Source organism: Lynx canadensis, chromosome D1, assembly GCF_007474595.2.
Source record: "Lynx canadensis isolate LIC74 chromosome D1, mLynCan4.pri.v2, whole genome shotgun sequence".
Taxonomy (NCBI): Eukaryota; Metazoa; Chordata; class Mammalia; order Carnivora; family Felidae; genus Lynx; species Lynx canadensis.
The window spans coordinates 21,156,666-21,173,354 of record NC_044312.2 but is presented as its reverse complement, the minus strand read 5'-3'; the positions used below and the strand labels follow the sequence as shown (position 1 = coordinate 21,173,354).

General features: G+C 36.8%; 1 protein-coding gene across 1 annotated transcript; it reads right to left on the bottom strand.

Moving 5' to 3' along the window:
- Positions 1-790: 790 nt before the first annotated feature.
- LOC115525511 (olfactory receptor 8D2-like) lies at positions 791-1,714 on the bottom strand. The gene has a single exon (XM_030332734.1). The coding sequence runs from the start codon at positions 1,712-1,714 to the stop codon at positions 791-793; it is 924 nt and encodes a 307-aa protein (XP_030188594.1).
- Between the last annotated feature and the right edge of the window lie 14,975 nt (positions 1,715-16,689).

Below are 16,689 nucleotides of genomic sequence, written 5' to 3'. Positions count from 1 at the left end.
CGGTTCATGAGATCGAGTTCCATGTCAGTCTCTGTGCTGACAGTGGGAGCCTGCTTGGGATTCTCTCTCTACCTCTCTCTCCATTCCTCTCTCTCTCTCTCTCTCTCTCTCTCTCTCTCTCTCTCTCATTTTCTCTCTCAAAATAAATAAACATTAAAGTTATAGTGAAAATTTAAAAATAACAAATCATTTTGTCCCTTTCTGCCATCCCCTCCCCAACCTTCACCTCATTTGACCCCTCCACAAGACAGATCCTATTTTCAGTGGTTATAACAACGGCTAGAAATCTTATGAAATTCCTATTTCTTCTTATTTACTAGTAACTATATTCCCTTAAAATTCTACTAACAAATGTCCATTGCTTCTGTAACCCTCTTGTGTATTAAAATGCCAGTTCCTGAGGGGATTTACACATTCAGCCATCATTAGACATTACAACTTTATAACAGGTTTGATTAGGTGTTTGCTGTTTAGCAAAGACAATTACACAAAGGAAGGTTTCTGATGTATATATATTTAGAGTGAGTAAGAACGTAGGCTAGGATGTCTGTTTCTTGAGTGGCTTGACTAGAGAGAGTAAAGGGGTCATTGTGTATTGGGAGTAGGGGCACTTAAAGAGAAAGTGAGTGTCATGAAAATAAATCATTAGGACATTTTAGTTTAAGACAGCCCTTGATTTGCAACTAATCAGTTTCTCTTAAAACGAGAAGGAATAAAACATAAGGTAAGATCTATGTTCAAAGGTGCTTTTTCTTTTAAAAAGTGCTCTTTTCTACACAGACCCAGAAAGTTACCCACCATTAAGAACTCTTTTAAGGGATTCTTTGACATCCTTGTTCCTAAGGCTGTAGATAAGGGGATTAAGCATGGGAATCACTATGGTATAAAACACAGAGGCCACCTTCTCCTGTATTATGTCACTGGTATATGGTTTAAAATACATGAAAATGATGGAGCCACAGAAAACCCCAACAGCTGCAAGGTGCGAGCTGCAGGTACTAAAAGCTTTGGACCTGCCTTCAGCTGAGCAGATGCATAAGATACTGGAAAGAATGAAAGCATAAGAGATGAAGATGGCTACAGCACATGCAAATACATTTACGCCAACCAAAATCATCACCAAGAGTTCCTTGGTGTAGTCTCTTGAGCAAGATATATTCAGAAGAGGGAGGATGTCACAGAAGTAATGGTGGATGATGTTCATTCCACAGAAGGATCGACTAGATATGTAGCTGGTGTGGACCAAGGCTCCAATGATCCCCACTGTATACACACTGGTGGCCAGTAGAAAACAGATTCTTGGGGACATTATGACATTGTAGAGCAAGGGGTTACAGATGGCAACATAACGATCATATGCCATTGCTGTCAGCATGTAGGAGTCATCAATACCAAAGAAGCAGAAGCAAAAGAGCTGGGTCATACACTCAGGAAAGGAGGTGAAATTCTTCTCTGACACAAAGTTCATCAACATCTTGGGAATTATGACAGTGGAGTAGCAGAGATCTATGAAGGACAAATTACTGAGAAAATAATACATGGGCGTGTGAAGCTGAGAACTGATCCTGATTAAAAAGATCAAACCCAAATTTCCCACCATGCAGACCATATAGATCAATAGAAACAGGAAAAAGAGAGGGAGCTGGAGTCCTGGCTGGTCTGTTAACCCCTCAAGGATAAACTCAGTTACTGAAGAATGGTTTCCTGTATCCATTCTTCTCCCAGTTGTGCTAGGCTGAGTAGCTCAGGAAAGAGGCTTTTATTAGACAAACACTGTCATCTGACAGAATTTAGTGATCCCAGATCTGATGAATTACATAATTTCTAACTGGCACAGAATTTCTGAAAAACAAGACTAAAATCTTAGTTGAAGCCCTTATCAAGACATTGGTGGTGCATTTGGCTTCAGTTTTTATTGCTGCCACGTGACATAGTGAAGTAAAAATCCTTTTGTCTCCACAAATTGAATCTTAGATTCTCCTACAAATGAAAAATAATCCTTGTGTTATTCAGTAACCTTTAGAGAAACCGTACAGTGCTGTTGCCAGGTTTTGCTGCTTTTTAATCTGCAGCAGCCTGTGTCCTCTTCTCATGTCTCAGAGCTTAACCTCTCCCTTACTGGTATCCCTGGGATTCCCCTTTGGCTTTGGCATCTTCATTTTGCTCATTCAGTGTCTGACCCCCATCTCACAGAGCTTTGGTTCCCTCCAAGCTTTCCATCTCTTCTGTGAGTTGCTGGTTTTGACTTTCCTTTCTTTTGTGATATATATACATATTCAGTGGAATATTATTCAGCCATAAAAAAGAATGAAATCTTGCCATTTGCAATGATATGGGTGAAGGTAGAGATTATGATGTAAAGTGAAATAAATCAGTCAAAAAAAGACACACACCATATGATTTCACTCATATGTGGAATTTAAGAAACAAAACAAACAAGTAAATGGAAAAAAGAGAGAGAGATAGGCAAACCAAGAAACAGACTCTTAACTATAGAGAACAAACTGGTGGTTTCCAGAGGGGACGCAGGCAGGGGGATGGCTGAAATAGGTCATAGGTATTAAGGAGTGCCCTTGTCATGATGAGCACTGGGTGCTGTATGGAAATGTTAAATTACAATATTGTACACCTGAAACTAAAATAACACTGTATATTAACTATACTAGAATTAAAGTTATACTATATTTAATTTAATTTAAAAATTTTTTAAATATTTGGTCTTATCAACTCATGTATTTTAAAGTTTTGTTATCATACAATTCATTAAGCCTCGCTTTACTACTTAAAAAAAGTATATTCCTCCATGAAACTGTTTCTAATTCCTCCATGAAACTTCTGCTGCTCCAACTTCTTTCTCCCCAAAGGCACTCTGTGACTCTTTCAGAGAAAATAATGTAATTTCTTATAGTATAGTTGTGGTTTAGTCATTGGGAGGTGCTGAGGAGCTGAGTGTATCACATCATATCAAACTAGATTAATTTTTACCCATGATTATCTCTTAGTTTTGTGACTCTAAGTTCCTTCTCCTATATAAACTCCAGTTTCTTCATCTTAAAACAGAGAAAATTCCTACTATATATGTTTTTTTGAAATGGTTTATTCTTCATTCACTCAACAGCTATATTGAGAGACTTCTGTGCATTGAATACGACAAATTCCCACTCTCGTGAAGTTTACGTTCCAATGAGGGAGGTCAACAAACCAACAAAGAAGTAGATGTAGAATTTAGTCAAGTTATGAGAAATACTATGAAGAAAATAAAGTAGTGTAAGAGCAGAGGCTGGAAATTTAGAGAGCTATTCAAGGGAGGACTTTCTGAAGTGGTGACGTTTAAGCTAAGTCCAGAATGAACTGAGAGGCTGTTAGAGGAGGTCATTGAAAGGATGTGACCACTGGTGGACACACAGCTGGACCCAGGTAACTGGTTGCCCCTCACCCCTTCCCATGTCCTTGGAATGTATTCTTTGCCCATCATTCCCACATTAGAAGCCATTTTTAAGGATGCAGTCTTGTTGTTGGGACCATCTGGAATGTATATGTAACTAAACCCAGTTAAGGTCCATATATAAACTTAATTCTGCCAAGCAGGTGCAGAAATCTAGTGTCCTGAGGCTGTCCAAGACAAGCCCATTAGTAGATTCCTTTGCTTATTAAATTGCCATCTACCTATCTGGAATGGACTACCTCTTTCTACCATCCCTCCATGCCCTCTCTGTAAGGGGCCAATTTGTGAACTAACAGGGGACAGCCATGTCAGTATCTGCAGAAAAGCTTTTTTCTGGATGGAATGGGTGAAAATTGTCTAAAGGTACAAACTTTCAGTTATAAGATAAATAAGTCCTCAGCATGTAAACTACAACACAGAGGACCCTAGTTAATAATACTGTATTGTATATTTCAAAGTTGTTGAGAGTAGATATTAAAAGTTCTCATAACACACAATTTTGTAACTATGTGAGTTGATGAGTGCTATTCCAAATTTACACTTCAGATAAATATTAAAAACATACTTGTGTGGCCTGTGACATTAACAGAAATGATTTGATCACTCTTTCCTTGACAAAGTATTAGACAAACACACACACACACACACACACACACACACACACACACACTAGAAATAGTCTCATAAATAACAAACTGGTCATTACCAGAGGGGAGGGTGGGCGAATGAGCAAACTAGGTGAAGGGGACCAAGAAGTAGATTCAATTATTCTTCAAACGACTCCTAGTACAATAAGAACTCTGGGTGATGATGTCTCTAAGGAGTATGGGCATTTGAAGAAGTTTGAGGATTAGGATGGTTAAGCCTCAAAAAAAATTTTAATAATTTTTGTTAGAAATGTGTAATTTAATTAAAGTTCTGGAATAGGTTTCTCATGCTAGAATTATAACCAGTAGAGAAAAGTGGGCAGAATAAATAAAGTATCAGAGGAAATGCCAGGAGTTTCTTCCTTTCATTTTTAAGGTTAGACTTAGGGACTCTTGTGAATCCACTATTGAAAAAGCATTAAGTGGGGAAGGAAATCATTTTTAACCCTGAGTATAGCACTTTATGAGGGGGGCTAAGAGTCAGGAGCTTGGGTTTTTATTCATAGGTTGGCCCATTGCTGGCTCAGAGATGTTGGATAGTAAGTCAAGTAATGGCAGTGTCCTTTTAATAAAAGAGGAATTCCTGAGTAAGCCCTGTAATACTACATTATTAATGCATGTGCAAATGCTCTGTAAGCTTCAAAATTCAATATGAATGAGAAATATTAATATGACTGGACTTGTCATTGGGACAAAAAGTGAGTTTGAGGCCAGGAGAGCAAGCAAAGAATTATGGAGGAGAAATGATTTCCACGCATTGCACTCTGAGCTCATCTGCCTTGAAGGAGACAGTTCATGCCTGTGCATTCTTGTCCAAATAGCATGGGTAATGAGAATTTTTAACTGTCTTCCAAACTTCAGTTTCAATTATAATATCTTATCAAATGCAGATAGAATTAGGGGTGCCTGGGTGGCTCAGTTGGTTAAGTGTCCAACTTCAGTTCAGGTCATGATCTCACGGCTGGTGAGTTGGAGCCCCGCGTTGGGCTCTGTGCTGACATCTCAGACTGGAGCCTCCTTCGGATTCTGTGTCTCCCTCTGTCTCTGCTCCCCACCTGCTCACACTCTTTCTCTCTCTCTTAAAAATATAGAAACATTTAAAAAAAGTTTTAGGGGCACCTGGGTGGCTCAGTAGTTTATAGGTCATGTCCTCATGGTTTGTGGTTCGAGCCCCACTTCGGGCTCTGTGCTGACAGCTCAGAGCCTGGAATCTGTGTCTCCCTCTCTCTCTCTCTCGCCCTCCCCCACTCACACTCTGTCTCACTCTCTCTTTCAAAAATAAATAAACATCAAAAAATTTTTTTTTAATTTTAAGAGGTAGATAGAATTTAATGACTTACCTGAATATTACCACCAGGTAAAGTGATGCTGGGCCTACATGAGTTTTTTTGTTTGGTCTCACACAGTGCACGCATGTGCACACACACACATTTGTAAGATACCAAACATTAATGGCCCAGAATCTCACTTATTCTGGCAAAATCATGGAGTTGATTTTGCATAAGAATCAAGAAGTGTTGATGAAGGGTAGTAGCTTGACACCCGCTAAGCACAGCAAGAAAATAATCCCATTGACCCTCAGTCCTCTATTATTGAAGGAAAGTTTCATTTGGATCTATTTGGATCTGAAAGAGGGATTTGAAGTGAAATTCCCCCTTAGGGGCTTGTCATCTGCATGGTTGGACTCTACAGGGAAGGAACAATTACAAAATACATATTTGTTGGCAGTGTAGTTGATCCCTGGGGTGTTTCAAATAAACATCAAACTTTTTTTCCCAAGTGTTAAGAAGATTAATAATGATTCCATAGCATCAGAGAATGACATATCTGATAAAGGGTTAGTATCCAAATATATATAAAGAAATTATAAAATTCAACACCCAAAAAGCAAATCATCCAGTTAAAAAACTGGCAGAAGACATGAATAGACATTTTTCTGAAGAAGACATCCAGATGGCTAACAGACCCATGAAAAGATGCTCAAAATCACCCATCACCAGGGAAATACAGATTAAAACTACAGTGAGATATCACCTCACACTTGTCAGAATGGATAAAGTTAATAACATAGGAAAAAACAGATGTTGGTGAGGATGCAGAAAAAGGGGAACCCTCTTACACTGTTGGTGGGAATGCAACCTGGTGCAGCCAGTCTGAAAAACAGTATGGAGGTTCCTCAAAAAATTTTAAATAGAACCACCCTACAATCCAGCAATTACACTGCTAGATATTTATCCAAAGGACACAAAAATACTGACTAGAAGGGATATATGCACCCTGATGTTTGTAGCAGCATTTTCAACAATAGCCAAATTATGGGGAAAAAAACCCACAAATATCCATCAACTGATGAATAGATAAAGAAGAGATTGGTATATACATATAATGGAACACCACTCGGCCATAAAAAAAAGAATGAAATATTTCCATTTGTCACAATGTGGATGGAGCTAGAGTGTATTATGTTAAATTAGAAGAGTCAGTCAGAGTAAGAAAAATGCCATATGATTTTACTCATATGTGGAGTTTAAGAAACAAAACACATGAATATAGGGGAAGGAAAAGAGAGAGAGGCAAACCAAGAAACAAACTCTTACCTACAGAGAGTAAACTGAAGGTTACTGGAGTGGAGGTGGGGGATGGGCTAAGTGGGTGATGGGTACTAAGGAGCCCACTTGTGATGAGCACTGGGTGTTGTATGTAAGTGATGAATCACTAAATTCTAGGCTTGAAACTAATATTACACTGTATGTTGACTAAATGGAATTTAAATTAAAACATGGAAGAAAAATGGTAATAATTCCATAGCAAATATTAACAATTAAATTGCTTTATCAAAACCACAAAGTTATTCCATTTTCCTTAGCATTTTTGATCTATAATCCATCCAAACCCATTTCATCATCTGCAAACACAGAAGAACTTTTTACTCTTATCTAAACGTTTTAGAGGATTATAAGTGGAGAAAAAGAATAAGTGGCCTGTTTTCTTTCTGTGATTTCAAAAGGTATAACCTGGGCTTCAAAGATGTGGGAAGCATGTGCCCATGCAATTTTCCAGGTCAGTCCTAATTTCAATTATGTGACATTTTTGCCCATCTGAACTGTCATGAATGGTCTGTTCATTTCTTTATCAAAATGTTCACAGCTTTATTGGGGTAAAAATGACATACAATAAATTGCACATATTTAAAGTGTACAATTACGTAAATTCGGTATATATAACTATGAAAACATCACCAAAATTACAAAAATGAACACAGTCACCCCCTTTGTCATCCTTCCCTCTCAACCTTCTTCCACCCCTTCTCAAGGCAACTGGGAATCTATTTTCTGTCACTGGAGTTTGCATTTTTAAAAATATTTTATTTACAAAACCATACAATATATACTCTTTGCTTGACTTCTTTTATTTGGCATAATTATTTTGAGATTCACTCAGGATCTTATGTGTATTGATAGTTTCTTTTTTACTTTCTTTTTTCTTTCTTTTTCTTTCTTTTTGCATAAGAATGCCTAATTATTTTAGTACTCTCAGATTGCCTTGACATTTAACTTTGTTGAGATCAATTGACCCTCTATGTGTTCATCTATTTTTTAGCTCTTTATTTTACTCCATTAACCTATCATCTATCTGGATGCCTGTATCACACTGTCTTGTTAATTGTAGCTTCAGAATATGCTTCGAAGTTTATAATGTAGAGCCTCCGGCCTTGTTCTTTATCAGAGTTGTTTTGTTCATCCCAGACCTTTTGTATTTCCTTATGAATTTTAGAAACAGTTTATCAATCCTTACAAAATGCCTATTGGGCTTTTGAATAGGATTATAGTGAATCTATGAATCAATGTGAGGAAAACTAGTATCATGATAATTAGCCTTCTGATGCAGGAACACAGTATATTTAGGTTTCCTTCAACTTCTCTCAAAAAGGTTTTGCTTATAAGGATTTTGCACATATTTTGCCAGATATAGGATTTTGCACTAAGGATTTCACAGGTTTGGTGCTGTATGCAAATGATATTTTAAATTTTAGTTTCCTTTTGTTCACTCGTAATTATTGAAGATGATGGATTTTTATATAATGATTCTGTTTCCTACAATCCAGCCAAACTCAATTGCCATTGACAATACCTTCTTTTTTTTCTTTTTTCCTGTAGTTCTCATAGGATTTTCTACATAGGCTATCATGTATCATTAAAAAGTTTTACTTCTTTCTTTCTGAACTAGTTGAAGTGTACTAGTTTGTTGGTATCATTGTTGCTACTTGCCTTATTGCTCTGAAGTGTACTTTATCTAACATTGAAGCGTGTTTCTTGTAGACAGCATAGAGTTGAGTTTGTTTTTTAGCTTTTCAGTGGATAGTTGACAATTATAGACCATTTGCGATTAAACTGATTATTGCTATGTTAGGGCTTAAGTTTGCCATTTTATTATTTTTGTGTTTTTTCTTCTGTTTTTCTTTCCTCTGACTCCCTTTCTTGACTTCCTATGGGTTACTTTTTTTTTTTTTTTTTTTTTTTTTTTTTTTTTTTACAATTTTATATTAGGGGAGCCTGGGTGGTTCAGTCAGTTAAGCATCCGAGTTCAGCTCAGGTCATGATCTCACAGTTGATAGGTTCAAGCCCCTCATCTGGCTCTGCACTGGTGGCTCAGAGCCTAGAACCTATTTCGGACTCTGTGTCTCCCCCCACCCCCTCTCCCACTTGTGCACGTGCTCCCTCTCTCTTTTTCTCACAAAAAATTAATTCATTAGTTAATTAATTTTTAAAAACATTAAAAAAGAATTTTACTTTGGGGCGTCTGGGTGTCTCAGTCAGTTAAGCATCCAACTTCGGCTCAGGTCATGATCTCATAGTTTGTGAGTTCGGGCCCCACGTTGGGCTCTGAGCTGTCAGCACAGAGCCTGGAGCCTGCTTCAGATTCTGTGTCTCTCTCTCTCTGCCCCTCCCCTGCTCGCACTCTGTCTCTCTCTGTCTCTGTCTCTCTCTCTTAAAAATAAACATTAAAAAAATTTTTTAATAAAAAAATTTTTTTAAGAATTTTATTTTAATTTATTTATAAAACTTTAATTAAACATATTAACTGTTAAAATGTATAAAGACTAAATTTCCATTTAAAAAAAGGAAAAAATAAAAGAAATAAAAACTAGAAGAAATAAAACAAGTGCCAATTATATACTTGGGCATGAAAATATAGTTATTGAAATAGAAATTAATTAATACTTGGATTAAACTCTGGACTGGATATAGTTGAAGATATATCTAGGGAACTAGACATTATCACTGAGGAATTAGAGAATCAGAAAAATAGGTCCTAAGGATTCACACAGAATGCATCAGGGAGAGAAAAAATGATTTAAAAAAGCAAAAAGGAAGTTAAGAGACAGAGAAGATAAACTGAGAGCCTCTACTTTGTTCTTTGGGTAAATATCTTGTAGTGCAATTTCTGGGTTGTAGGGTAATTTTATTTTAATTTTTGAGGAACCTACACACTGTTTTCCAGAGTGGCTGCACCTGTTTGCATTCCCACCAACAGTGCAAGAGGGTTCCTTCTTCTCCGCATCCTCGCCAACATCTGTTGTTGCCTGAGTTGTTCATGTTAGCCATTCTGACAGGTGTGAGGTGGTATCTCATTGTGGTTTTGATTTGTATTTCCCTGATGATGAGCAATGTTGAGCATCTTTTCATGTGTCTCTTTGCCATTTGGATGTCTTCTTTGGAAAAGTGTCTATTCATGTCTTTTTCCCATTTCTTCACCGGATAATTTGCTTTTTGGGTGTTGAGTTTGGTAAGTTCTTTATAGATTCTGGATACTAACCCTTTATCCGATATATCATTTGTAAATATCTTATCCCATTCTGTCAGTTGCCTTTTACTTTTATTGATGTTTTCCTTGGCTGTGCAGAAGATTTTATCTTGATGAGGTCCCAATATTTCATTTTTGCTTTTATTTCCCTTGCCTTTGGAGACATGTCAAGTAAGAAGTTGCTGAGGCTGAGGTCAAAGACGTTGCTGCCTGTTTTCTCCTGTAGGATTTTGATGGTTCCCTGTCTCACATTTAGGTCTTTCATCCATTTTGAATTTACTTTTGGGTATGGTGTAAGAAAGTGGTCTAGTTTCATTCTTCAGCGTGTTGCTGTCCAATTCTCCCAGCACCATTTGCTAAAGAGACTTTTTTCCATTGGATACTCTTTTCTGCTTTGTTGAAAATTAGTTGACCATCTATATTGGGCCCATTTCTGAGTTCTCTATTCTATTCCATTGTTCTATGTGTCTGTTTTTGTGCCAATACCATACTGTCTTGATGATTACAGCTTTGTAGTAGAGGCTAAAGTCTAGGATTGTGATGCCTCCCGCTTTGGTTTTCTTTTTCAACATTACTTGGCTATTCGAGGTCTTTTGTGGTTCCATACAAATTTGAGGGTTGTTAGTTGCAGCTCTGAGAAGAATGCCGGTGCTATTTTGATTGGGATTGCATTGAATGTGAAGATTGTTTTGGGTACTATCAACATTTTAACAATGTTTGTTCTTCCAATCCATGAGCATGGAATGTTTTTCCATTTCTTTGTGCCTTCCTCAATTTCTCTCATGAGCTTTCTGTAGTTTTCCATGTACAGTCTTTTACTTCTTTGGTTAGGTTTAAGCCTAGGTATTTTATAGTTTTTGGTGCAATCGTGAACAGGATCTATTCCTTGATATCTCTTTCTACTTAACAACAAATGTGTAATGTCAATATATGCCATCACATAGATATACTTTGAAAACATTATGCTAAATGTAAGAAGCCAGACGCAAAAGGCCATATATAGTATGATTCAATTGACATAAAATATCCAGAATAGGCAACTCCACAGAGACAGAAAGCACATCAATGGTTGCCGGGAGCTGGGAAAAGAGGCAACAGGAAGTAACAACTTACTCCTCTTGGAGTGAAGAAATGTTCTGCAAACAGAGTAGTGACGGTTGCACAAATTTGTGAATGCACTAAATGCCACTGAATTGTTCACTTCAGTGTGAAAAGTGTGTGTTTTTCCACAGTAAAGCGCAATATAGTTAAGGTGCATTCAAACTAAGTTTGTTCACAGAGATTGGTCTTTGAGCATTCCCCTTGTCCTGCTAAATTGGTAAGATTTAGCTGTACACATGATGTAATTGCCGGTGGGTTGAGTATAATAATTCAACTTAAAAAAAAAATGTATAAGGGGCACCTGGGTGGCTCAGCCGGATAAACATTTGACTTCAGCTCAGGTCATGATCTCATGGTTTGTGGGTTCAAGCCCGGCATCGGGCTCTGTGCTGACAGCTCAGAACCTGGAGCCTTCTTGGGATTCTATGCCTCCCTCCCTCCCGCTCTCTCTGTCCGCCCCCGCTCGCACGCAATCTCTCTCTGTCTCTCAAAAATAAATAAATAAATATTTTAAAAAAATTTTTAATGTATAAAATGCATCAACTACGTTCAAGCCTTTGTTCTAACCGTGTTAGGAAATACAGAGATAAAGCTAGTGGTAGGTATGAAGCCCATGATCCTCTTCTCAGAGCACTTTCAAACTATGAGTTGAATACGTACAAAATAAGTATTATCCATCATTTTCTTAAAACAGACAAGATCATTAGAATTCTTAATCTAAAGTTAAATATTAATTTTTTATGAGGAATAACACTGGATGGCTGAAACGGGACCTCATTTTTATTTTTGCACTTATGCTGTTTTTCCATGTTATCTTATAAAGGCCACTTAGCCCCCCTGGGTCTTAGAATTCCTTCTAGACACATATATACAGTGCTTATGTATATTTTAACATGCTCTTCTGTTGACAACAGAGGTCATTGTTTTGAGATCTTTCTTTTTTAGTGTGGTGATATAATTTCATGGTAAGTGCTGTGTTAGGTGTACCCCATACATTTCTATTTTATTGTATTCAGCTCAAAAACCTTTGTGTTTTCTCTTTCAGTGTCTTTTTTCAACCATTCCAGATATTTGGTTATTTTCCAGATTAATTTTTGTTGAATTCTTCATTCTTTTGACTTCTAGTTGCCCTCCTATTTTGAAAAACTTTGCTCATTATTCCTCTGAGTATTTTTTTCCCTTCTCTTCCTCTCCTTCTTCTGTTGAGGACTACAATTATACTTATATTATTAGGCTGCTTGAAATTGTCCCCTGCTTCACTGATGCTCTGCTCATACTGTTTTTCAATAGTTCTTCTCTCTGTATTTTGTTTAGGTTATTTCCATTGCTACGACAGAATTTGCAAATTTTCTGCAGTGTCTAATTTGTTACCACTCTAATCCAGTGAATTTTTCATGTTGGACATTGTATTTTAATCTTTAGAATTTTGATTTAGGTGATTTTTTATCATCCATATATTTCTCATAATGCTTATGATTTTCTTTACCTTTTGAAAATATGGAATATTTCAATTTTTCATCATTTGAAAATATGAAATATTCAATATTTCATTAAAACATTAACTTTTAATGTCTTTGTCTACTAATTCCATTATGTGTGACTCTTCTGGGTCTTTGAATATTGACTTTTTAAAAAATCCTAATTATGGGCCTTATGTTTGTCTAGATTTCTCTATATTTTTGGAATTTTTTAACTTTAAATTTAAAATTTTTATCTTCATTCCAGTATAATTAACATACAGTGTTATAGTAGCTTCAGGTGTACAATATAGTGATTCAACAATTCCGTGCATTACTCAGGGCTCATTGCAGTAAGTGTTACATGTCTGGAAATTTTCGATTCTACAGTGCTCTTAAGTTTTTTCTGAAAAATTTGATTTCTTCAAGGCTTGCTCTTATGTGTTTAGGGGTAGAACCCAAATAGCCTTCTTTCTGCTGGTAGTTTGTTTCACTACTGAGACAAAACCTTTGTAAAAACTCTGTTCAGTGCCCTGCGTAACACAAAAGTTTTCCACACTTGGTGGTGGAAATATCAAACTATTCTTAGCTCTAGTGGTTTCTCGAGAGTGCTGTATTTTGCTATGTCCCTCTAGAGAGTTGGATCTTGTTCTGACAGGCAGTTATGTTACTTCTGGATCAGCTTGATATATCAATGTCTTGTTTTCAGGCTTCTTTATTATGTCTCTAGATTAGCTTTACTTTAGGGCTAATTAAACCCCACACACTTAAATCATGACCTTTTTGGATCTCTATTAAATGTCCCATATCTTCTCTATTTAGAAGATCAGAACTTGAATGATTTCTAGCTCTAAGCAAATATTTGCAGTATTTTTACTTACAGCCCCTACTTGTAAATGCTTCAGAAATTTTTCTTTGCCTAGCCTTGTGGGATTTCACCCTATGCACTCACAAATTAGTGTTGAGCCATTCATGCAAGAGGGTCCCGTGTTGATTTCTGTGAATAGCCCCCTCCTCTTAATGCTCCACTCCACAAATTCTTGTCACTTTGACATTCAGGAACTCTGACTTCTACCTTACCAATTCAGCACGACTTCTATGTTATTATTGGAATGACTTTTCTGAGCCACCGACTAGAAATTGCCCCAAAGCAGAAAGCCAGAATGAGCATAAGGCTCATCTAGTTTTTTCTTCTCTCAGGTATCACAATCCTATGCCATTTTGTAGTGTGTATATGTATATATTCCATACATATATACATATATGAAACTTAAATTTTCTGGTAGCTTACAGAGTGAGCAAGTTTTGTTAAGTTTTGTAACAGTTATTTCTTTATGAATTGATACTTCTTTTTCATTTGATTCCTTTGTGATTCCTTTGTGAACATCATTGACAATAGGGCTTGATCCCACAACCCTGGGATCATGATCTGAGAAGAAATCAAGAGTGGGATGCTCAACCGACTGAGCCACCAAGATGCCCCAGTGTCCTGTTCTCTTATATTTGAGTAGTAATAATTCTCACTCCATAGAGTATTTACAGGAATTAAATTAGAAAATCCAAGTGGAGTATTTGATATATGGCTAGCGTACTGATAAGTACTTTTTAAGTATTTTTAAAATAACTTTAAATTACTTTTTAAAAATTATCTAATTATAAAATTATATATGGATATAGGTACGGATCAACTAAGATCTTGATGTAAATGTCAAGTAACCCTGTACTTTTATTTTGACATCTATATTGGCATTCACTTCACAAACTCTCAAGAAACTTGACCTCATGGAATTACAGAAATAAAAAGTCATAGACAAAATTTATGGAATCCTTCCTAGTTTCAGGAAGAATTTTATTTATGTTTATGTATTTTATTTATGTATTAGTGTTTTAGATAGAATCAGCAAAATGTATGAGAAAAAATCTTAAATTTGGTGTGAGGTAAATCCTACCTTCAATTACAGTTTCTCTGATTTAATATGATGTTAGAGTGTTACTTTGACCAAACTGGAACTCAATTTCCACATCTGAAAAAACATGGACTATAATATATATTTTGAAGTGTTAATGTGAAGGTTTAATAAAATAATGTATAGGGATTTCTTAAAGAGAACGTCTTGGCACATAGTCAGAAATTAAACAATATAGCTAATTTCTGCTTTCCCATTATACTGGTTCTAATATAATAGTCATGCCATTGTTCTGTTTCACAAAGTACTTTTAGAGTTTAATATGCCTCATTCAATAAGCTATGTTAAATGCCTCTGTTGCTATCAGAATAAGAGCTACACATAAGTAGAAAACCTACTAAAAGGTAAAGTGGAAATCTATTGTTTTGGAGCAGGTATTTTAGATAATCTTAGGAACAAACAACTAAAGAAATTTCAAGCAAGTAGGTTATTAAAGACAGTGGTGGCTGATAGGTTCCAAATGCATGTCTGAAAGGTGAAAATAGGGTTTAAAAGGTTTGGCTTTCAAGCAAGGTGTAAGCAAGCGAGATTCAGTGTCAGGACAGAGACTAAAAGTAATGGAGAAGAATGGAACCTAGAGAAAAGGGGTAGGAGTCTAGCCCAGTCAAGTCCTGATGCAGAAGACAGAATTCCTGTTCTTGGAGCAATGCCAGGTGGAAATGAAAGCAAACGTTCTGGTCTAGGAAAACAAAATAGGAATGCAGCATTTAAAAGGAAGTGAGGGATGGGGAACCATCTGGGTCATAGGAACAAGACATACCATGAATTCAGAACTTTAAGTTCTTTAGGGCATCCATGTAAAAGGAACTGCTTTAGGTTGTAGAAGGACAGTAAGAAACAAGATAAGAAAAATCCATGCCTTCATGGAGTTTATGTTTTAGTTAGAAAGACAAACAATAAGTAGAAATAAATGTGATGAAGTAGGTGACTGTTTTAACAGTATGCTCTCAGGAGTCCTCTCTGTGCTTGTGGCATTTGAGCATCAAAGACTTAACTGAAGTGAGGGAGTAAGCTATGGAAATAGCAAGAAGAGTAGAAAAAATATATATAATTAAGTTTCTGGAGCACCGCCAATAAGGCAGATGAATACTTTGCTTTTGTGTTGTTTAATATGTACAACAGCACTTGCAAGAAAAGTACTATCTTTATGTTACGGAGGAAGTAAACAAGGCTCACAACTAGTGAGGGACAGTGAAAAACATAGGTGAATTATTCCTCCTACTTATTAAGTGCCATGATTTCTTTCGTCTACATGGTGATTTAAAGTTTTCTTAAAGATTTCCTCACCCCTCAACAACTCATTTTCCTTTATACCAGAGTTTAAGTAACTAGGAGAAGAAGGGAGTACTCTAAAAGGGTCTTGGTCTCCTCAGTATCTCAGCATGTCCAGATCTGTTCACTTACTACACTTTGCTGAGTGTTGCTCCGTTCCCCTGCCTACTTTACTGCACTGCATTTGGCCTGAGGGAGGGCTCTACACAAATGTGGATTTGTTAAATGAATGGAAAATATGACTACCGCCATGTTTCCTCTACTTGATGAAAGCTCTTTAAAAGACAAGAGCTCTATCATTGAAGGTTCATCCCAAGAGTCAGAATATTAATCTGCTCCCAGTATCCTGGAGATACTTAATTGGTACCAAATAACTGACCGATATGAGGATACTGAGGTTCTGCCTCACCAACCACAACAAAAACTCATCTGGGATTCAGAACTTCATCTGTACTGTACAATTCTGTACTGTCAGTCCCCAACAGAGTCTTTCTTCATCCTTACACTCCAAAACCTACTTTACTTTTACTCTTGGAAAATGCTTTGCCACCACTTAGTCTAGCATAATGGAGTAATGAGCTTGTAAAGTCTGATACAAAGCATACAGATATGGGAGACTGATTTGCTTAGGATTAGGAAAATTTCACATAGAAAATTATATTTTAACTAAATGTTTGATGATAAGAATGAATTTGACCAGCTGAAGACTCTGGAAGGAGCACATGTGATAGAAAGAATAAAAGGCACAGAGCTTAAGACATGTGAGTAGGAAAAATGTTCTCCCTTTCAAAAACATGAATCATCTTATCACCCTCACATGAGGCCCCAAACACTGGTTCAGTCTGGCAGATTCCCTGACTGCACTCTGATGCCAGAAAGAAGCAAGAGGAGAGACTTGCCTTTGCCTCTGCCCCCTTCCCTCCCAATCTCCCCTCTCATCCCATCTCCCCCTTCCTTCCCATCACCCCCTTCTCATCCCATCACCCCCTTCTTTC